At 39.9% G+C, this 23,289-nt stretch overlaps 2 protein-coding genes across 3 annotated transcripts; one reads left to right on the top strand and one right to left on the bottom strand.

The window, feature by feature from the left end:
- Nucleotides 1-294: 294 nt before the first annotated feature.
- Nucleotides 295-2,731, top strand: LOC102713060 (magnesium-chelatase subunit ChlI, chloroplastic). Of its 2 annotated transcripts, XM_015835548.2 has the most exons (4): nt 295-472; nt 559-638; nt 745-1,812; nt 2,292-2,731. In XM_015835548.2, exons 1-3 carry the CDS (start codon nt 355-357, stop codon nt 1,798-1,800), a joined length of 1,254 nt encoding a protein of 417 aa, XP_015691034.1. In that variant the 5' UTR covers nt 295-354; the 3' UTR covers nt 1,801-1,812; nt 2,292-2,731. The 2 variants fall into 2 exon arrangements, with proteins under 2 accessions (XP_015691034.1, XP_006650249.1); XM_006650186.3 differs by lacking the exon at nt 2,292-2,731 and having other exon boundaries at nt 298-472; nt 745-2,250.
- Nucleotides 2,732-3,212: 481 nt separating this feature from the next.
- Nucleotides 3,213-12,270, bottom strand: LOC102717331 (L-gulonolactone oxidase 2-like). Its single transcript, XM_006651486.3, has 2 exons — nt 11,520-12,270; nt 3,213-4,755 (listed from the first exon to the last, which is right to left on the bottom strand). Exons 1-2 carry the CDS (start codon nt 12,258-12,260, stop codon nt 3,658-3,660), a joined length of 1,839 nt encoding a protein of 612 aa, XP_006651549.2. The 5' UTR covers nt 12,261-12,270; the 3' UTR covers nt 3,213-3,657.
- Nucleotides 12,271-23,289: the final 11,019 nt, after the last annotated feature.

The following is a 23,289-nucleotide window of genomic DNA, read 5'->3' as shown; positions in this document are numbered from 1 at the left end:
AACGCTTGCTGCACAACGATTTTATTCGGAGTATTTGCTGTTTTCAGAAAAAAAATGAAATAAAGAGTTGAATAATGAATACCACGTAAAAACGGACCTCATCAGAAGTTGTCCTGGAAACCGGCAAAGCAGGCTTTCGAAGGTTGCAGTTGCAGCCTTACGAGGACGGCGTCGTGGGCCTCGGATTTCATGCGGAGTTCAAGTCCAAATCCAGTCCCCCAGTCGCACGCAGGCAGCCAAACCAAAAGCCAGCGTCGGCCTATCCCGACGCGACGGAATCTCTCCCAATCCCTCTCTTATCCCCCTCGCTACGAACCACCGCTCACCGTCCATTCCCCATTTCCTCCCTTCGCCATGGCTTCCCCCTTCTCCCCCGCCACCGCGCCTGCCGCCTCGCCGGCACTCTTCTCCGCCTCCACCTCCCGCCCTCTCTCCCGCACCACCACCTCCGCGGCCGCCGCTGCCGTCTCAGGTAACGTATCCTCCCCCCCACCCCCTCTGTTTGCGGGAGTCGAATCCCCTCGGGGAATTTACGCTTCGCGTGGTTCTGCTGCGCAGCCCGTGTTCCGTCCCGGAGAGGGTCCCGCCGCGGCCGCTTCGCCGTCTGCAATGTAGCCGCCCCCTCCGCCACCGAGCAGGTAACCCCGATCGCCTCCGCCCTCAGATCCTCGAGACATGGCCATGGGTTGGGTTGGGTTGGGTTGTTTTGTTTCATGTCCAGCTTCTCGGCGTAATGTAGCGCAGGAGGCGAAGGCGGCGGGCGCGAAGGAGAGCCAGCGGCCGGTGTACCCGTTCGCGGCGATCGTGGGGCAGGACGAGATGAAGCTGTGCCTGCTGCTCAACGTCATCGACCCCAAGATCGGCGGCGTCATGATCATGGGAGACCGTGGCACCGGCAAGTCCACCACCGTCCGCTCGCTCGTCGACCTGCTCCCGGACATCCGTGTCGTTGTTGGTGACCCTTTCAACTCCGACCCTGAAGATCCTGAGGTCATGGGCCCTGAGGTCCGGGAACGCGTGCTGGAGGGTGACAATCTTCCTGTGGTCACCGCCAAGATCACCATGGTAGATCTTCCCCTTGGCGCCACCGAGGACAGAGTGTGTGGCACCATTGATATCGAGAAGGCGCTGACGGACGGTGTCAAGGCGTTTGAGCCCGGTTTGCTGGCCAAGGCCAACAGGGGGATTCTGTATGTGGATGAGGTCAATTTGCTGGATGACCATCTGGTAGATGTGCTTCTGGATTCTGCTGCATCAGGATGGAATACCGTGGAGAGAGAGGGTATCTCCATCTCCCACCCTGCTCGGTTCATCCTCATTGGGTCTGGTAACCCTGAGGAAGGGGAGCTCCGGCCGCAGCTGCTTGACCGGTTCGGAATGCACGCGCAGGTTGGTACTGTCAGGGATGCTGAGCTGAGGGTGAAAATTGTTGAGGAGAGGGCTCGGTTCGACAGGGACCCAAAGGCGTTCCGTGAGTCCTACCTGGAGGAACAAGAGAAGCTCCAGCAGCAGATTTCGTCCGCTCGGAGTAACCTTGGCGCTGTGCAAATTGACCATGATCTTCGTGTTAAGATATCCAAGGTGTGTGCGGAGTTGAATGTTGATGGATTAAGAGGGGACATTGTGACTAACAGGGCTGCCAAGGCATTGGCAGCACTCAAGGGCAGGGACACTGTCACTGTAGAGGACATTGCCACTGTTATTCCCAATTGCTTGAGGCATCGGCTTCGGAAAGACCCACTTGAATCAATTGACTCAGGATTGCTCGTGGTTGAGAAGTTTTATGAAGTCTTCACCTAAATTATTCTTGAGGTAAATGTTTTCCCATCAGAAAGTTCGGCAGGAGGGCTTTTGTTTGAGTTTTAATGACATTGTTTCAGAGGCTTGAACTTGATCTCTATTTGTGCATCTATCATTAGTATAGATTACATTACCCTTCACTGCAAATGCTGTCAATGAGTTCATATTTGTGCATCTGTCATTAGTATTGATGCAGCATATGAATAGGAAAGGCGCATCCAAGTCAAGCTAACATCTTATAGTCCTTTTTGGCAAAAAAAATCTCCCAATGTACATGAACAACTCCCTTTGAACTACAGAACTAGGCCAGCAACAGCAAGTGGATCAGTTTTTTGTGCCCTGAAATAATGTCATGCGATAAGTAATCTGCTACTTCTGTGAATTCTCTCTCCTACATGAAAGGCTATAAAACTAGAAAATACAACACTAGAAATTTGATGGGATCTTTCACCCAAGTAATCTTCGATATTCTCTCTTGGTATTTTGGGCAGGTTGGTACTGTCATTTTGTGCCACTTTTCATCATCACTTCTATTCTGCTCGCTATTTCCATGAGGCAATTGGACAACGAGAGCCTAGACTCACTTGTCATTTGGGCAATGAGGAGTTCTGCAATTTCTTAGTGGCATATAAGAAGAGCTGAAATCAACATGCTTTAAGACGTTGCACATGTTGTGCAAATATAAGGTCGTAGATAAACGGCACAGCTATCCATGGGAGCATATTTTCCCTTTTCTTGTATATAATATCTTTCTACAAAAATACAATACAACAAAATGTTATTCTCGAAAACGGTGTATGAGTGTCTCAAATGATGACTTAGATGATAAATTAATATGTTATTGTGACAATTGAGGCGAATATGTAACTGATAGTACTGAAGTTCTTGACATTCCAAACTACGAAAAAAGGGGGTTAGCCTGGTTCTCTGATATTGTGCATGAATAATAAACTATAGATGCATTTTGAATTATCAAATTTTTATCACCTATCTTTGCCCCAAAAGTGTAGCAAGGAAACGTTCACCTTCTTTAGAAACTCTTCACAAATATATTAATGAAAAAGTCTTCTGGACATTCTAGGCTAATCTATCACCCAATAATAACCTAGGGTAAAGATTCCTTAATGTACTGATTAATTATATCGGTTAGTTACATACATTTGGATGACATCTTCACGAAGGTACTGGAGATCACAAGTAGCATAACAAGCAATGTACTATATAGAGAATTTCATAAAGGACTGTTGTACAAATCTCCCAGTTTGAACTTATGAACAGATGTTCAATTGTGTCCACACACTAATAACTTCTTGAACTGCAGTTTTTCTGAAGATTGTTACTCCACATATGACTGTAGCTTATGACAGAATTTAGTACTAGATTATTTCCTGTTGCATCATTATTACCGAGAGATCCCCCCTTGCCTTCTCATCCGCGTGTGGTCTTTGACTTGTTTGGTGCAATTGGAGGATTGATTCATTCAGCTACTTCTGCTTCGTCTTGCACTAGCTCTTTATTCCAGCAAACTCTGGTTTCATGTACAACCAACTGCTGATCACAGTATTACTCATGAAAATAGGCAAATATGGCATACATTAACACATCTAGATATCAACAAGCAGCTGAAAACATGAGCTAAACATAGTTCAGCTGTAGTAGGCCGTAGTACACTGCACCTGCAAATCTATCTCTACAACAGAGAAGAGAATTGACTGAATTGTGATATGCCAACACACTAGAATCACCACCAGTTTTTCAGTTGTTTGCCGTGGAATGCTCTGTCCTATATCTAATTTACGGGGGGTGACTAATCGCCATAAGAATTGACCGAATTGTGTGTTTCCAACGTGATCAAGATTACAGCTTGGTGCAGACCCTGGCATCCTTGTACACCTTGCCGGGGCGGCACACGTAGCCCTGGTCGGGCGCGCAGTGCGCGTCCCGCGAGCACACGCACATCCCCTCCAGCGCGCAGCCGGGCGCGTCCGTCGTCGGCGCGCGGCCGCCGATGCCGAGCATCATGTCGCTCCAGTCGCTGGAGAAGAGCCCGTCGGGGTCGAAGGCGTCCTTGACGCGGAGGAACTCGCGGAGGCGCGGGTACTTGCCGGCGGCGCCGACGAAGGCGAGGTTGCGGTTCTTGCCCCAGTGCGGCAGGCCGCCGTACTTGAACAGCCCCATCTGCTCGATCTCCTCTAGGACGTCCTCGAACAGCCGCGCCCTGCCGGGGTCGCGGCTGCGGTAGTAGGTCATGTCGAAGTCCACCATGTCGGCGTCGCCGGCGCCGGCGCCGGCGGCGGGCTTCCCGAGGTGCGCCGTCGAGGCCTTCACGTAGCGCATCAGGATGCCGTTGTACAGCTCCACGCCGCAGAGTGCCCTGGGGTTCAGGTCGCGGAGCCGCCGGACCTCGTCGACGAACGCCCGGGCGCGGCTCACCGGCAGGCTGAACGTCGTCTGGTGGAAGAAGCTGGAGCCCCTCACCCGCGGGTCCCACGGGCACGCCGTCAGGAGCAGGTCCTCCGGCCCGGTGATGCACCCCCCGGACGCCTGCATCCGGTTCTGCCGGCCCACCACCGGGTACCCGCCGAACAGCCCGCCGCTCCGCCGCATCAGCCCGTACCCCGCCGACGCGAGCGCCGCGTGGGTCACCCGCGACGTCACGCATTTGCCGCTGCCGTTGCCGGCGCGCTCGAGCAGCTCCTCCGCGAGGCGGTTGGCGCGGATCACGAGGGTCGAGGTGGCGCGAAAGCCGATGAAGTCGAGGACGCCCTCGCCGGACGCGTTGATCGGCAGCCGGTCGTCCACGCGGTACAGCGCTCGCCCGAGGCCCGGGTACCAGGCGATGTCGGCGAACTCGTGCTGGTAGCCGAACGTGGCCACCTGCTCCGCGAGGTCGTCGTCCTCCCGCTCCGCGAACGTCACCGAGCGCTTGAACAGTGGCTGCAGCGCCAGAGTCACCTGCACGGCCGGTGGTGCATAAGACTTTGCTTTGTTCTTTTGATCAAAATTTGGAGGGAAATAGAGGAAATAGTATGGTTTCAGAATCCAATTTGTTCAGTTTATAAAAAAAAATCATCATTTTTTCTCTGCTGTACTCAGCGGCTCAGCTTGTGTTCTCCGGCATGAAAAAAATATAGTATATCAGAGTTCTACCATTTCCAATACAAATTTACTACTCCCTCCTGTTGTCAACACCGTGGACTTTTAAACGCAAACTTAACCATCTATCTTATTAAAAATGATATAATTATTATTTATTTTATTATGATCTGTTTTATTATTATAAATATGTTAAAATATGACCTATTTTTTCGCATATTTTTAATTTTTTAAAGAAGACAAAATGTTCAAATCTATGTTAAAAACATAATGGTGCCAAACATTGAAAATAGTCGAAGGGGTAGTCATCCTCTTGTCCCCCTTGTTGGACTTGCCGGATCTTAAAAGAAAACGTACGAGGAACTGAAAACACCGATCTCTATATACGAAAGCCAAGCATATCTATGGGCAGGGAGCATGTCCACGTGTCACCGGCCATAGCTCTGGAAATGAAAACGTGCATCTTCCGCGAGCTGAGCGGGGATTTGAGTAAAATAATACATCGTACTACCGTAGGTCCGCGTCACTTGCTATTGCTCAGGAAATGAGTAAAATGGGCTGGCCGATGCAATAGCCTCTCCCAGCACGCGTCAAATGGCCAATATGCCAAACAGCTCAAGCCCAAGTTTAGGTAATTTTGCAAAAGAGTGTTTATGGTCCCAACAACTATTTTATCCATCAATTTTGCAGATATTACAATTCACGATTATTTTTATTTTATTCTCTTAACTCCCTATAATTTAAACAATATATAAATATAAATACTATCATTAAGGGCACCTCCTCACCCTACAAATAAATAATGACTAAATATACATCAGCTCATAATATTAAAATAATTCAAAATTTACAAAGCTTTTCAACTGCATTTATATACTAATCCATTAAAAAAACTTACAACAATCATACATATGCCAATGTCATATTAATTTAATTCTTAAATTTTGCCATGCCTATATCAATGTCCAAGTAAAGTTTTTACATCTTGTATACCTATGTCAATTAAATATTTTAAAGAAATATATAAAAACTAAGATAATTCTACAAAAACATGCACATATTAAAAAAATATTCCCTTTCATCTTTTCCATCTTCGGTATGACAAAAAATAATACAAAATTTCTAGATTTTTTTTCCTCACAAGGATGAAGGGAAAGTTCTTAGGCTATAAAAAAAGATAAATAATAGTTATTAAAACAAGGAAAATTATATCTCCTCACAAAACTAAATCTGGAATACTTTGAATTATCTAAAGAAAATACAAATATATGTTTCATCATTAGTTGACAATTTAACTTCTCCGTCCAAATTCTTATCATTTTAATAAGTTTAAGGTCAAACTTTTAAAATTTTGGTTATCAATAACATTAAAAATATTTACTTTAATGACACTAAAACAACATGTATTAAATACTTTCATAAGAAAATTTGTTTTTATTTATTTATTATATATTATTATAGAAAATTATAATCAATATTGAATTTTGGAGACTGTGTCAGTGTCCAAAACGACATTTAAATAGCAAATCAGGGGGAATACAATTTAAGATATGCAAATACTATAAGAGTGTTTGGGCTGTAGAAAAACATTTAAATTTTCTAGACATATAAATATACTCCCTTTGATAAAAATTAAGTTTATGATATTATGATAATACTTTTTGAGAAGAATTTATATATATATATCATTTGTCTTGTATTTAAACTAAACATTTAAGAATAATTGATAGTGGGAATTTTAGAAGTTTGTTCAAATCTTGTTCTAAAACAACAAATATTTTTGACCGGGGAGTATATTGTAAACATAGATATAAAAAATAAATGTTTAGTACATTAAAGTTCTCTTTAAATAATGAGATATGAAAGTAATTAATATTAAAGTTGAGCAAGCCCATAACATTATATTGATCATCACTTACTAATAAATATGCCCAAAATGTATGAAGGTGCGCGGCAATGCCACGCATTGTTTCTAGTTTATAATTAAGGACATGATGCAAGATGCATCATCATCATGGAAGCATGTGAAGAAATGAGAATAAATTCTTTGTTGCCCAAACAACTCCAAAAGGACTAAAGTGGAAAAGATTGTGATAATTACACTAAAGCTGGTTCTTTTGTACTAGAAATATCATGCTTTGTACTCCAAGCATCACATACCCGGCAGATCGGCTACGTACTCATTTAAAAGCACTGTACTAATTCGTGCAAAAGGTGGAAGTAGTGGTACTTTCTATGACAAATGTGCTCTCAGTCACACTATATAAGCTGCTAAAGGATGTTTTTTGGATTAAAATAAAAAAAATATGCATCTATAACACAACTATGCATCCTAATGGACAATTTAGGTAATTTTTTGGATTAAATTCATAAGTATGTGATTTTTAGGATTCAAAGTCAAGACACCTTTGTCTCCACACACATATCATGTTACCATCTCACTATGAAGCATGCTATTGTTTTGATTTGCATTGTTCGAAACATAAAATACTTGTTTGCGCCTCTCTAATGATTTCATATACAAAAAGCTATAAACTTTCTAATGATTTCATATAAAAAAACCCATAAACTAAAAAGTTGTAGATTTTGTAGAGCTCTACAACTTCGATATGATCTTCGAATAGATCATGTGCACATCGGAGAGAATTTAAATTATAGATATAAAATTTTGTAAAATATATCATGAATCTTATAATGAATATTTGGAACCCTAAATGATCCCAAATGGAAAAGTTTTCAAATAAAATATTTAGTATCAACTTTAGTATAATTTTATTTTCGGATGACTTTTTATCAATAAGTTAGGAACACATATTTTTTTCTAGAATTGATTTTCACTATTGGACGTCTTCGGTGCCCACTAGTGAAAATTCTACTCCATCTGTTTTATAATGTGAGATGTTTGATTTTTTTATTTGCAATGTTTGACCATTTGTCTTATTCAAAAAATTATAAAAATATCTTTTATTTTGCTTGTGATTTACTTTATTATTAAAAAGAACTTTAATCATGACTTGTCATTTTTTATATTTATACTAAATTTTTGAAGTAGACGAATGGTCAAACGTTAAAAAAAATCAAACATCTTATATTATTATATTATGAAACGAAGGAAGTATTCTTCAATAGTATGTTGTCTGTCTAAATGATAACTATGATTTTCACTCGCGGACGTGTTAAGCACATGCCTGAGAAAATCGATTTTAACTAGCAATGCTTATGTTATCTGCAAAGAAAAATAAACGTGATTTTTACCGATGATCCTATTTTAGTCCATCTGAAAAAAATGTGTCATGGAAAATTGTTTCTGCAAGATATAACTTTTAGCTAAAAAGGGTATTTTCTAACACATCTCCAGTTAGATAATGTTAACTGAGGCCCGTTTAGTTTCCAAAAAGTTTTCCCAAAAATATAACATCAAATTTTTGGACATTTAAATGGAGCATTAAATATAGATGAAATAAAAAACTAATTGCACAGTTATGGGAGAAATCTTGAGACCAATCTTTTGAGGCTAATTAGTCCATGATTAGTCATAAGTGCTATGGTAACCAACATGTGCTAATAATGTCTTAATTAGGCTCAAAAGATTCATCTCGCGGTTTCTAGCCAAGCTATTAAAATCGTTTTTCATTCGTGTCTAAAAATTCCTTATAACATCCGATCAAATGTCCGATGTGACCCATCTCTTGGCAACTAAACAAGGTCTAAATAAACATGTGCCACGGGATAATATTTTTTGAAACTAAAAGGTAACCCCGTTGGCCTACGATATATATGCTTTTCTACGTGCCGAAGTTGGTCAGTGTTGCATCTGCGCTCGTATGTTCGTTTTTACTGTGATATTCCAATGTGGAGCCTCTTTGCTCTGGTATGATTCTTCTTATTTATTGTATCGGCATGGTCATAAGCTCTTCATTATTTAATATAATTTACCTCGCTTCACAAAACAAATTATTCTAGACGCACATAAAGGAGGAATAATTTTATGACCTGAAAATCATACGCCAGTAGATGTCATTATTCTTTTGTGAGTGCCCTTACTTGTAATTATATCACCAAACTAAACTATGACAGCATATTCTCTTTTATATCCAGGGTCATGACATCAAAGTCTGGTTCATCACAAGGGCTCATTTCAGATGCAGGATTTTTTAAAAAGAGTAAATTATGCTCACAGTACATGAACTTACGTGGTGGGTGCAAACAGATATAACAACTTGTAAATTACTCACTTTGATACAGTAACTTGGTTAGTTGGTGCAAACCAGACAAAAATGATTTACACAAGCAAAATTGCTCTAAATAAGTGCACACTAATGACATAGTAGCATACGTGTACGACTGTGATTTGGAGATCTTATTTCGAATTCAAATAAAAAGAGAAATTAGATGTGCAAAAGTTTAATTTTCATGCCCATGATAGAGACTTTATTTCATTTCTTGGGATAAATAATCACTATATAACTCGTCTAATGTCTGTTTATATGTTATAATTTTTATCTGTATAATTAACTCCTGAAAAAATTATTTTAATTTTCAAGCTCATTTTCAGACACTCTATATCACTGAAAGTACATTTTTATGATCGGGTGTTTCTAATCTATATCTTGAAAAAATAATTAATTGTTTTCTTTAGTTGTTCTGTATCTTGAAAATACCACACGGATAATAATAATAATAATAATAATAATAATAATAATAATAATATATTTTCAGTATAAGATTTTGATGTATAACCATAATTACATATTATTATGTATCATATTAGATCAAATTTGCTTCTGTAGATCATTTTGACTCAAGTTTGCATAAATTAGCCAAGTTATTGTACGGAATAAACAATTTGCAAGTTATCGTATCTATTTACACCCACTATACAAGTTCGTGTACTGTGAATACAATGTACTTAATTAAAAAAACATAGAAGTTGGGTGTTATGACTAGCTAAGTCCAATTGGAAATGAAAACACAAGAATTTGCTAAAGAAGATGTTTGGTTAATCCATAGGAAAATCATGAATTGTGAATGGAGATACATAAAAGATTGGAGATAAATAGACATGTTGCCTTGGACTTCTCAAAGTAGATCCAAAACATGAGCTTTCATCATATATATTCGCAATCCTCCTAAATGTAAAGGAGTTTTGGAACCCATTCCTACCATCCAAAGGACCTCATATGAAAATTTTCTATAGGATTTCAATCATTTAAAATTCGTACAAAATTCCTATAATCTAAAGGAGTCGTAATTGTTGTTTCCGGGGGGTTGTTCAACAGGAAAAAGCTTCTATACTATAACCACAGCACTTATATGGCCCTTTAGGGAGTACTAGAAGTACCACGCTATTTTAGCGTTACTTTAAAGTTCCGTCAAATATCGTTGTGTCCTAAGGTTGTGTTCCAATGGGGTGATTATTTGACTTTTTTATGGAAAAACAATATAATATATTTACAAACAAAAATAATATATGAGTAAAACTTTTATATACGTATTTTACCGATATAAAAGCTAATACTGAAAAATAAACTATGGTGAAAAAAATCCTAAAATTTACTTTAAATTTAAGGTTAAAAATTTAAATTTTGGTCTGTAAGTATAAGAAGAAGTGAAAAGAGGGGTGCTACAAAATTAAACCGCTTATTGTTACCAAGCACTGTATTAAATTCATACCAATGATCAACACATTTGTATAGATAACAAGAAACCATCAATTTATTTAGTCACAATAGATTCTAAAAAGAGTCAAATGGTTGCAATTAATGTGGTGAAGAGCACTTAAAAAACAGAATGAATCTATTTTCAACACTGAAGTCATTTATAGTACTCCCTCCGTACAAAAATATTCACTTTTCTCCCATCTCATACATTCAAAAGCAAAAGGAATAGAATACCTTCAACTTTATCAAATCTCAATTCAATTATACCCTCCTTTATCTATTTTCAATGTATTTATTTAATACTTTTATGTAATGCTTTCTTAAAGATAAATTTACTTTAGGACAAGAGAGGGGGAATGATATTATTTTACAACAGAGAAAGTAATCTATGATACCGTGAGGAAAACTCAAGTAGCAATTTTATCGTCAATGCAGTACTCTCTCCGGTTTTTCAATGGCTTTATTTATTTTTATATATTTTATCATTTGTGTCTTATTAAAAAAACTTGTGTCATCGTTATTTCTTATTGTGATTTGATTTATTTATGAATATACTTTAAATATAATTTGTATTTTTATATTTGTGTAATTGTTTTTAAAAAAATACAGTCGAACGTGTACGGAGAAAAATCCGGCTGTACAAACCGGAAGGAGTATAATATTTCACGATCTTCGTTTCAAATAAATAAAGTTTCAGGTAGATAAACGTATTGGTCATCGAGAATATACTACCTCCGTACTAAATGTTTAACACCGTTTTGTTTATTCATGTGTAACCATTCGTTTTATTTTTTTAAAAAATATATGTAAAGCTATATATATACATAAAAATATATTTAATAATAAATAAAATGATATAAATAATTAATAAATGTAAATTTTTTAAATAAGACAAATAGCCAAACGTGTATAAAAGAAAATCAACGACGTGAAACGTTTAAAGACGGAGAGAGTCTACTTTACCTGAGAGATGACTCCAAGAACGCCGAGGGAGACCTTGGCGGCGTCAAGGTCCGGGTCGTCGGCGGCGAGCACCCGCACCTTGGCGTACCCCTCGGCAGCGGGCGCCGGCGTGACGATGCGCATCCCGACGACGTACTCGTGCACGGCGCTGCCCTTGCCCCACAGCGAGCTGCCGTGCGCGCCCGTGCCGAGCATGCCGCCCACGGTGAGCCCCCACCAGTAGGGCGCGTACGGCAGCGCCATGCCGGCCTTGGCCGCCTCCGCTATGAGCTCGCGCAGCGAGATGCCGCTCTCCACCGTCATCTCCATCCTGCCGGCGTCGACGCCCACCACGCGGTTGAGCCGCCTCGTGCTGATGACCAGGCCCTCGCCGTCGCCGGCGCCCGGGCAGGCCAGCTGCGGGATGCTGTGGGAGTACCTGGTGACCACCTTCATCTTCGTCCCGGACGCCGTCGCGTTGGCCACCGCCAGGATCAGCTCCTCCTCCGACGAAGGGTACGCCGCGGCGGCCGCGCGGCACGTCGACCTGTCCGGGAAGACGCCGTACGCGCTCGACACGGTGCAGTCGGCCGTGCCGCCGCCGGACGAGCACTGCACAGGGTCCGGCGGCGGGCTCGCGGCGGCCGGCGCCGCCAATGCCACGGCGAGGACGAGCGGTAGCAGCTGCACGAGATTGATCATCTTGCAAAAACTAAGCGAAAGCGACGACGCCCGCTCGCTCGCGGCAGGCAGCCACTGCATATGTTGCAATTAAAACCGTACCATTGGTAGCAAGCAAAGCACCTGCTAGCTTTTACTCCAATATATATAAAGCTACTAATGGAGTTTAATTAGTTCTAACATGTGGCTAACTGTGTGACACCAAGTAACCGACAAATATAACCAATCAGATTAATTTGCCTGCACAAAAAGAATGTGCTTGCTGCATATTTGTATTAGAATCTGCATATGCACCAAAGTAATCAAGCATATATATGCATGTGTCAGATTGCCATATGGTATATGAGCATATATATGTGACCAAGATTTTGATAACACGTACGTACGTACGCGGGTAACGCAACAACATAGCGTGTGGTGCGGATTTGCTCTACAGAAACCAGGTAGCCTGGTACTACGAGAAGTAGGGAAAGCTTGAAGCATTATCTTCTTCTCATGTGGTCTATAACTAGTCAGGTGTCAAGATATATATATGTATGTCTGTCGCAATAACTACAAGCATGGGCAGCATGGCGTATATACTCTTGTTATGTCTACACACACTGCTCTCGACTGGAATCAATATAATGTTACTTGTAGGAAAAAAATGGGTGGAATACGTAAAAAAAAAAGGTTATATATTACTCTGATCTCAGAATCAAACGTTGTGTCTTGAACGCTATTAGCGACTGGAACCTTGCGACACTAGGAAAACCGTTTATTTTTCCCATTATCTTGTATAGTTCATTATTAGTTATATGATTTTTTTATGGGCATGTGCAGTCCATCATTAATATAAACCTGTTACAATGCACAGATATATTACTGGTTTAATACGTGGTGTTGAGTCAATCCATTTTATACGGTCAACAAATCGACGGTTATACAACATGCTATTGGCAAAACTCAATTCACAACTTGTTTTTTCCATATCAGGTTCTTGCAGCATTATCCACGTTTGTCTCGCTCAAACGTCATTTATCAAAATGAACATTTTCTCTGCTCTTAATGGACTTTGACTGCGGGTTAACTAACGGCGATAGCATATAAATAAGAAAACAAGTTGTTTGATAGTATATTATACAACTGAGCTTTGCAGTGACATATTACATAATTTATGTTTTCTTAATAGTATAGAATGGATTAACTGTTGTTATAGACTGCATCTCAATAATGAACCTGTTTTCACTCGTCTCAATTATTTTATCTTATGGTGCATCGTAATAATATAATTTGACTATGCGCGCCTTTATTGCACTATTATACACTAAGTGGTTGTTTGGTTAAGGTGAATAAAACTGGTCTTCAAAAAATAAGTTCTATTATAAGTTTTAGAAAGTTCCACTTTCCGTTATTGTTCTGTTATTATTGGATACAGCAATTATGTTCTTTGGCTGAGAACGAACAAAATGAGGCGGTCCTATATATATCAATAGCATGCTGCCTGGGAGAATAATGATAAGTTGAGCAACAAATGGAGAACAGCTAAAACTAAATATCATCATAAAAACACTGCCCAGTAGGTTTTAGTAAATGTGTATTTTCGGTTCCCTGAAAAGTTGGTTTTATTTCTGATATGTTAACCAAACAAGGATTTAGCTAAACTTTGATCAAGAAAACTAAAATGCCATCTCACAAAACGTGCGATCCAAACGACCCTAATAAGTTAGAGCTTTTTTACATCGTTGAAAAAGTACTTCAAGGTACTACACTTTTCAGTGTAAAATGGTACTTGAGGTACATCGTACCTCGAGATACCAAAGACTTATAATAAAATTTTTAGTACCTTGAGATACTTTTCAAGGATAATAAAAAAAACCCAATAAGTTAAAGATACATTGACGGTGTTGAGAGAAAAGAAAATGTTGCACCCCATCTTTTCGCTTCTGCTTAAGTTTGAAGTTGATTAGAGTTTTTCGCTGTAGTTTATTTTTCAATTCTAGCTTTTAGATTGCTAAAACACGTATATAAAAGTTTTATTCACAAATTATATTTGATTTGCAAATATGTCGTTTGTCTGATAAAACCGAACAATCACCCGTTGATGACATCTAAATTTATGTGTTGTTTGCCGAATGTGGTTCGTAATACATACTATTAAAGGGTTATTGAAGGGTAGAAAGGAGAAGCACCAAAAGTAGTCGTGGCCTCATGGGTCAAAGATTTCATTCACGGGGATTCAAATCTTAGCCTCATGAATATTAGGTACATGCGGGAACATTTTTAATAAAAAAATATTACTTTGATGATTGATCAAGTAAAAAGGGACATATTAAGGGTAAGTTCACATCTTCTGCGTATAACAAAAGAAGCAACGACATATTCCTTTAAGATATATTGCAAGCATGTTTTTCTCTAAATCTCCTCAACACGTTGGCAATGTTCCTGCATATAAAAATATAAAAAGTTAAAACATTGACCGTAATTACAGAACACAAGTAGTATAGTGCACAGATACATTAGAGTAAGACTAATAATATAGTTAATAAGCTGGTTTAAGGATCTATGTAGTTTTCTCTTAGTCTACCCATATAGTAGTTAACTCTTTATTATTAATGCAAGCCCCACATGTCTTTCTCACATAGTTTCTTGGTTCTTATGCCCAAGCTGGCTACAAGATTACAACCAATTTCTCATCTCTCTTTCCCTCACTCCTCCACATAAAAATTTAGTTAGCTTATAGCCTGCTATTATACTTATCTTAAACTATTTTAAGACTCATCAAAGAAACAAGCGGTCTACTATGTCTCATTAATTTAACTTTAAAAGTGTCTAAATTGACACTTATTTGTGTCTGGAGGGAGTAATAGTGGATAACGTACCATTTATTTCACAGTACTGTTAGCCGCGGTGCAAATTTCAGACGGTTGTGAGCTTCAGTACGAAGAGTCCCGGAAAAGAAAACACGAGAAGATAGCCCTAAACTTAATCCATCAACCACCGTCACATAATCAAATCTTGAGAATTAATTCAGGCTGCACGAATGGATGAATGTACCGCCTTGTGTTCTCTTGAATGCTAAAATTCAATTGCAAGATTTGATCTGTTGATCATAATCTCTCGAAAAAGATATATCCTGGCCAAGTACATTAGCTATCATTGCATCAGCAATCTCCATTGCTTTGCTTGCCTTGCTAGTTATGCTTATCTTGCGATATAAGTGATGGATATAAGGCACAAAAACGCGCAATCAAAAGGATTCGCAGTCACAGATCGATACTACGCGTGGACTGCATTATTACATATCCGGTTAAGCACTTAAGCTAGATGGAGAGTGTGGGACATCATCATTGACGGGTATTCTGGTAATTTTAACGCCAGGATGCAAGTAGCATAAGGCAGTTTACATAAGGCGGGGCTGTGTGGTTTCGGCTCCCATAGTCTTTGTTTTTCGTACGACTGCATATAAACTAAAATTTAAAATTTAAAATTTAAAATGTAATTTTAGAGTTGATTTATAGATTTTTTTATCCCTGTTTATTTCATAGTATTTAGTTTTGAATGGTTATAGATACGTATATAAAAGTTTTACTTAAACTATAATTTTTTGTTTGTAAGTAACCCGTTTCGCTTTACTACAAAGCATTACTGTCTTAGTGATATTTATTTGGGTAGACGTTTATACAGGAGTGAAGCAAGCCTATAAAATCACCGTATTTTAACGTGACTGACGTGTGGATCCTATTTTCACAAAATATGTTATATATCCACACTTGCATTTATAGCTGTCGGATATATTAATTTACTACTCACTACAAATATATGCCGTTAACAAAATGATGAATGATGTATTCCATTGGATTTAAAGAATGATAATGAAGAACGATATAATAAGTAAAATCAGCTGGAATAATGTTGTAGGGTAGAATACATTGCCATGTTTACAGTTTGTGAGGGTACCTAGGGTGCTACTTTTTTTATTCCAAAGTCAGTTAGCGCTTCCAAAGTCTACGTGAATAGCTAACTTCTTTTAGGCCCTGTGTATTTTCTAAAAACTTTTCCTAAAAATATCATATCGAATCTTTAGACACCTAAATAAAGTATTAAATATACATGAACATTAAAAGTAATTATACAGTTATAGGGGAAATCGTGAGACGAATCTTTTGAGCCTAATTAGGACATGATTAGTCATAAGTGCTACAGTAACCAGCCTACACTAATGACGGATTAATTAATTAGACTCAAAAGATTCGTCTCGCGGTTTTTAGGCGGAATCTGAAATTTGTATTATAATTAGACTGCGTTCAATACTTCAAATGTGTGTTTAAAAACTTGATGTGATGTTTTTGCAAAAAAATTTACAAACTAAGGCCTTGTTTCTTTCAGCTTAATATTATTATAATCTAGATAATTGAGTTAGATTATTATAAGGTAGATTGTTATAATCTGTAGTAGAATAAGCTGTGATTGTTTCTTTCCTAGATTATTAGAGCCTAGATTATTGGGTTTGCAAGTCTAAAGAGAGGTGGAGTGGCATGGTGAATAATTTTTTACCCAATAAGCTAAAAAAAGCCCACCTAAATGAGCTTATCAGATTATAATAAGTTGGGCTCCAGATTATAATAAGCTACTTCAATAAATTGTCTGTTTCTTTTAGCTTACTTTCAATAATCTAGATTATAATAATCCTAAGCTGAAAGAAACAGAGCCTAAACAAAACCTTATTCTCTTGCGTTCCATTCAACAGTTTGGCAATCCCCAGATGATGGGTCTGCATACTATATCATAGAGGCACGAAATATAGTAATCACTCTGTCTTTAAATACTTAACGTCATTAACTTTTTTATAAACTTTTGACTATTCATCTTATTCAAAAAAATTTGTCAAATATGTAAAGCTATATATATATATGCATAAAAATATATTTAATAATAAATAAAATGATATAAAATTAATTAATAATTATGTAATTTTTTAAAATAAGACAAATAGTCAAATATGTATAAAAAAATCAACTGCGTCAAATATTTAGGGACGGAGAGGGCAGTAATTTAAATGATCCAGTCAATTGGTCCGATCCGCCGGATATCAGCGATCGCTCTAGAACTGATCTTTAGCATGCACTCGCTGGTGGGGAGCACTATCACCACGCAATCGATCATGCATGCCACTTGAACGGATGAGCTAGTGGGGGTTTGGGGGTGTGCCAGCATTATACTGCCCTTTTGAGACGACATGGCATCATTAGCGTCACGAGTGCTCGGTGCAGGTGAAAAGGGTCACTACTATGAAATATGAATAAGCTTTTTACGTAGGGACAAAACACATTTACGCATACATATATACTAAACGCTCCTCTGGAATCAATCATATGTGAAAATCAGGAATTTTATACGCGGGCGCTACAACTACACACGAAAAGACTAGGTAAATTAAATGAATTTTGGTAAAAAAATTCCTAGAAACCCTAGGTCTAGAACCCATGATCCGCTACCGTTGTTGCTACCGCAGCCTGCAGCCATAGTCCACTGTTGCCATGAGCCATTGACATTACCACACTCATCACCATTGCCATGAGTCATTGATATTACCACACCCATCGTCGTCACCAGATCTGGAGAGGCACGCAGTGAAGACAGAGAGATCGACTAGCCTAGGTCTGTTGTTTTGACATGCCGACAAATATGCTCGCAAGGGACACGTCTACGGAAATATTTTTGTCTCCATACTAAGATGTCTATATGCGAAAATAACTATATTAAGATGACCCTATATGAAAATGATTCTCAGAAACAAGCCTTGACTGTAGAAGCCCTCTATGTATTTTTATGAACGGGTTTTCTCTTGGTCTATATGAAAAAAAAAAAGATGTCTTTCTTGGGAAAAAAAACTTTTTTTCTAAGAGTGGCAAGAATGGTTCTTTACATGGCAGCGCACACGACACTAACCTAGATCGGTTGCATATATATTCACCGACCCATGCATGTGAGATACATGACCAAAGTACCCATGTGACCATATGGCACTTGCACATAGATATCCAGCACGAAAGTACACCACACTGCAGTAGAAAAAGGAGTGTCCTGGCACGGATCGTGTGGCCAACATATAGTACATGGGAAAATTGCCTATTTGTTGAGTTGGTAAGCCTTTTGGATGTTGACAATATTTCACTAGGTTGATAAATATATATTTGGATGTCTATTACACCCAATCCTGCTATACTCATGTCTCCAACGAGTGTGATTTTTTTTATTTTTAAACTTTTAAAATAAATATTTTATTACTAAAGCTTATAGGTAAATATTTTTAGCATTTGAATCTTTTTAGCCACATCACCTCTCCTGGTGTGGCAAATAAAAAAGTTGTTAAGCCAAAGTGGCTAGTGTGACAATCCGCCATGTACAAGAACTATACTCAGCGTGGCAATATTATCTTGTCACGGCAGACGGGGTAGAATGGTCAAAATATTCGGATGGTGAAAATATTTAACTTGTAGGTTTAGTAATAAAATTATTTATTAAAAAAGTTTAAGAAAAATAAAAAACATGCGACCTCCAGGAACAACCCACAGTATGGGACCGGACAGAACTTACAATGTGGGATAGTCGGAGCGACTATACTTTCGTAGGGGCATCATATTTATCATTAACTGTTTCTAATCAAATAATTTACTTGTTGTTAAAGAAAAAGATCATTATCTAACGCATTTGAAAAAGAGCTTTAAGCAGCTAGTAATATGTCCGTACTAATGCAATGGTAGCATTCAATATTGCAAAAAAAAAAATTAAAAGAAGCTATATATTTTATCAATCAAGTATAACTTTCAGATTCACTTAAAAAAGAAAAGATACATAGAGTTACTATATTATTAATTACATATAACCGACATGCGTAAAATAAAACAATAACTTGTTGCATCATTGAACATATACAGTTCTCAATTGGGCAAGATAAAATAAACACATATAATGATGATAAGGTATTGAATTATTTTCATATAGAAAATTATCAATTTATTTTCATTCAGAGCTTTAAAGAGAGGATGTACAAATGCGGAAGAGGATACACTACAATACTGCAGTGTACTGTAGCAATGTGTAGTGTTAGCGGTAATGTTGGGGCCATGTAAGATAGAGAGAAGATGATTAATGGTAACCTAAGATGTACGGATATTAGAAACCATTCATATGTTTGACCTATGGCATTGTTTCACATCCACACTGTTCAGTATAGTCTACCATATTAATTACTGATCCACATATCTACATATATATAGGAGACCAAAATAGTTGCATTTCATTGTCAAAATTTCAAAATCAACAACAATCATGGAAAACAACACAAAGGTAAAAGAAATTGCATTACCTTCACTACAGGAGAGGACACTAGTAGATGGTAAAGGAGGTATGAAGAAAGGAAGCAAAAGCAAGGTGTGGGTAGCTTATTCTCCTACCAGTTGATGTCATGTGCCATCACGAGGTTTCTACAGAGAAGAAAAATATATGGTTAGATAGTTCATCACAAAATCACAAGCTAGCGAAAGAACTAACAAAACTATGATATGGCTTGACTGGACATCAAAGTGGCTACGAAGGAAAAGGAAGACAGAAACCATAAGATATTCCTTTCCGACCAATGCACCACCTCTCTCCTCATGATTGTAGAATTGTAAAGGGCCTTTCCCATCTAAAAAGCTAGCCATTGAGGTGAGAGACTCCCCTACTTATGTCATAGGTTATTTGCCCCTCCATAACCAATGTGAGACTATTCAACAATCTCTCCCTTCACACATTGGTGTCCCTCAGCCTTTCACCGCCCCTTCATCATATCCGGGCTATCACCAGCCCACGGTCCATCAAGTATATAGGCCCCGCATCCCCGCAGGCACCCTACGGTCCATCAGGCCTTCACACACTGTGTCCATCGGACCAAAGATGTTAAACTAGCCAGGCTCTGATATCAATTATAGGATCGTAAAGGGCCTTTCCCACCTCAAAAGCTAGCCATTGAGGTGAGAGGCTCCCTCACTTATATTCTAGGTCATTTGTCCCTCCACAACCAATGTGGGACTATTTAACAATCACATCTCATTATCCTAAAGAAAAGTTCAATATATATCTGCCTTTAGTATGAAGAATTAGATTGACAAGGAAAATGAAGTTTGGAAAGTGTGGTTAATGTGATATGTTTCCATGTTTCCTTTAGTTGGTATTGAAACCATAATTTGGTTTTCATAATTTGTGTTTAGAAGGAAGAAATATCCATAAATCATGCTCTTGGTCACACTACACAAGAAGCCAAGGGAATAAGCATGCATGCAACACAGGTCCATGGAAGCAGATGAGCAGTGGCCAACAGCTTACCCTTCTTTTAGGGGAAGGGAAATGACTAGCGAACCTCAATGGCAGAGGGCGACAATGGTCAGATAGAGGTCAAGAGCGAGGACGTTAGACAGTAGCACTCGAGGGCATTGATGCTCATAGGCATATGACAGTGGCAACTGAATGTGTGCTCATGGGCGGAGGATGTCGATCGATGTTGTTTGAGGGTGGCGGTGGCGATGGCGTGCTCACAAGTGAAGGACGGCATCAATCGGGGAGGGGTGGGGTAGGGGAGGAGGCACACTCACTAGCGTAGGATAGCAGCTCAGCAAGGCGCAGTAGGCCAGTAGCAGGACAAGCTATGGCTGGCGATAGGTTGATGGTTCGGGCGTGGCGCAACGATAGGGCAAGGTAGAATGTTCCGTGGCTCCACCATGTGCACATGCGCGATGCAGACTTGCAGCGAGAGAGAGGAATGGTTGAAGGGGATCTATTCAATTGAATGACCGGAAGAGAAGGAAAGAAGTGAATCTGGGATGTCTGGGTTTTGTGTTCCTTTTAGATTGCTTATTTAGGCTTACATATGGACCAGTAAGTTAGGGTATGGACCATGCTACTAAATTTGTGGAAGGCAGCAAGAGAGAAAGGAAGGATGCATCAACTCTGATTAGGGGGAGTAGGAACAACGTTAAACAAAGGAAAGAAATGTCATGAATGGAGGAAGTAACGTATGACATTGGATCAAAATACAAATAATTTGAATCGGACCAAGATAAATGCATCATGAGTAATTCAAGTTGCGCTATATAGTGTTCTACCATCTTCCTAGAAAAAAACATGGGGTAGGGATGGATTTGAGTTACCCATTCTACCACTATGTGAAACCAAAACAAAAAAACTTTCTTAGTATTAAACAACCATACAAAACCTCATAAGGTATATGATATTCGTGACAACGTTGCGGAGTGTAGACCAACACTTACAACTTACATAAAACAACTATAAAGCAATGTATTTGTGCAAAGGACATTCCTCAGACATATACACCATGCCAAAGGTGAACAAGAAACACGTGTAGCCACACATCCCGAACTTTTTTGAGAATTAATATTATTTTAATGAAAAATTGCAAAAGCAGAGACCATTCGGGAAAAATCGCAAATTTAGGGGTCTATCGAACGATGGGCGTTTGACAGGGGCGTATCGAACAGAGGGAGTTTCATAGGCCCCACCACCCATTTGACTGCTGAGTCAGTCGGGCCTGTCGAGCCTGTCTCCCTCTGTCTAACTTTGAAAGCTAGACAGGCCACCCTGTCGAACATGGGCAGTTCGACATGCCTTGTCCAACTGCAACGCTGGCGATCTAGTCCGATCTCCTCCCCAGTCGACTGCTGGCTGTTCAATAGGGTCCTATCAAACTACGGCAGTTCGACAGGACCCTAATTTACGATTTTTTATAGATGCCCTCTAATTTTGTGATTTTCCATTAAAATTATGTTAATTCTCAAAAAAATTCCACACATCCATGCATAAGCCACACGCCCACACATGTCCTCTGTTCATTGGCTCGCGCTTCCGCTAACAAAAAAGAATAAGAGCATAAGCATAAGCTCATTCCCTCCATGCAATTTTGCAGCGGTTGCAACAGAAAATGAAGAAGAAGAACGAGCCGGAAGAATGATCCACCAAAGAACACACACGCACATGTCTCAAACCGATTATCAGTTAGATCAACACCTATTCACGTTGGCCTAGACATCTTGTGAATTAATGGTCATCCCTGTATAACGTGGAACGGATGTAATATTAAATAACTATCAAAATCAGATAATATTTTAAATTTCATGTTTCATAGTCAAAAGAAAAATAGACTTTGATACTCCCAGTAGGAAAAAAGTACGAATTACCCCCTGAATTATCACGGTCGACCGAATTACCCCCCTAAACCCGAAAATCAGACATTGTTTACCCTAAACTTTCAATACTAGGCAAATTACCACCCTCAATCCAATCCAGAGCGGTTTTGTCATACGTGGCGTATACATGGCGGTCCAGACAATTTTTTATTTTTTAAATGGTGGGGCCCACCTGTCATAGCCCTAAACACTCTCTCTTTCTCTTTCTCAGGCTGGAGGGCGAAGAGGGCGAGGGCGGCGGGCGTGCACAGATGAAAAGGAGGAGAAAGAGGAAGAAGCCATGCGAGAAGAGACCTAGAACAGGAGCACGAGCTTCATCAAGGGAAGGAGTCTCGCGTTGCCACCATTGAGGAGTAGAGCTTGGATGGTGGAATCAAGGAGGAGAGCATCGCTAGGCAGCGGCAGAGCAAGGATGACTAGATCAACCACGGCGACAGTGCCGTGAGCTTGCACCGGGAAGCTCAGGAAGAAGCGCACATCGGTGAAGGATACGAGATATATGGCGGATCACCTGTCGGAGTCGGAGCACCACAACGAAGGCGAGGAGATGCTCGAGCAGCAACATCGGTAGCAACCGGAGGAGGAGCATGCTAGCGAAGTAGAGGTGTCGCTCACTGGTGGCGATGTCGACCGGAGCGCGTAGGTGATGCAGGCCAATCACTCCCACCAAGAGAAAGATCGTCTCGAGGAGGCGGCCTGCACCGACGAGAAGAGCGCCGACGGTGGCGAGGAGTGCCGACTGTGCAAGTGCGGACGACGGGCGGGCGAGGACGGTGGCTGTGCAGATGGCGCTGAGATTGGCAGTGAGCGAGCATGCAAGGGCGAAGGGGTGAGGGCAGGCGGGCACGGCTCCGAGAATGGCGGCGACGGGCAGGCGCGCAAATGTG

The sequence above is a fragment of the Oryza brachyantha genome, chromosome 3 (genome assembly GCF_000231095.2).
Source record: "Oryza brachyantha chromosome 3, ObraRS2, whole genome shotgun sequence".
NCBI classification, from domain to species: Eukaryota; Viridiplantae; Streptophyta; class Magnoliopsida; order Poales; family Poaceae; genus Oryza; species Oryza brachyantha.
This window is presented reverse-complemented; position numbering and strand designations above follow the sequence as displayed.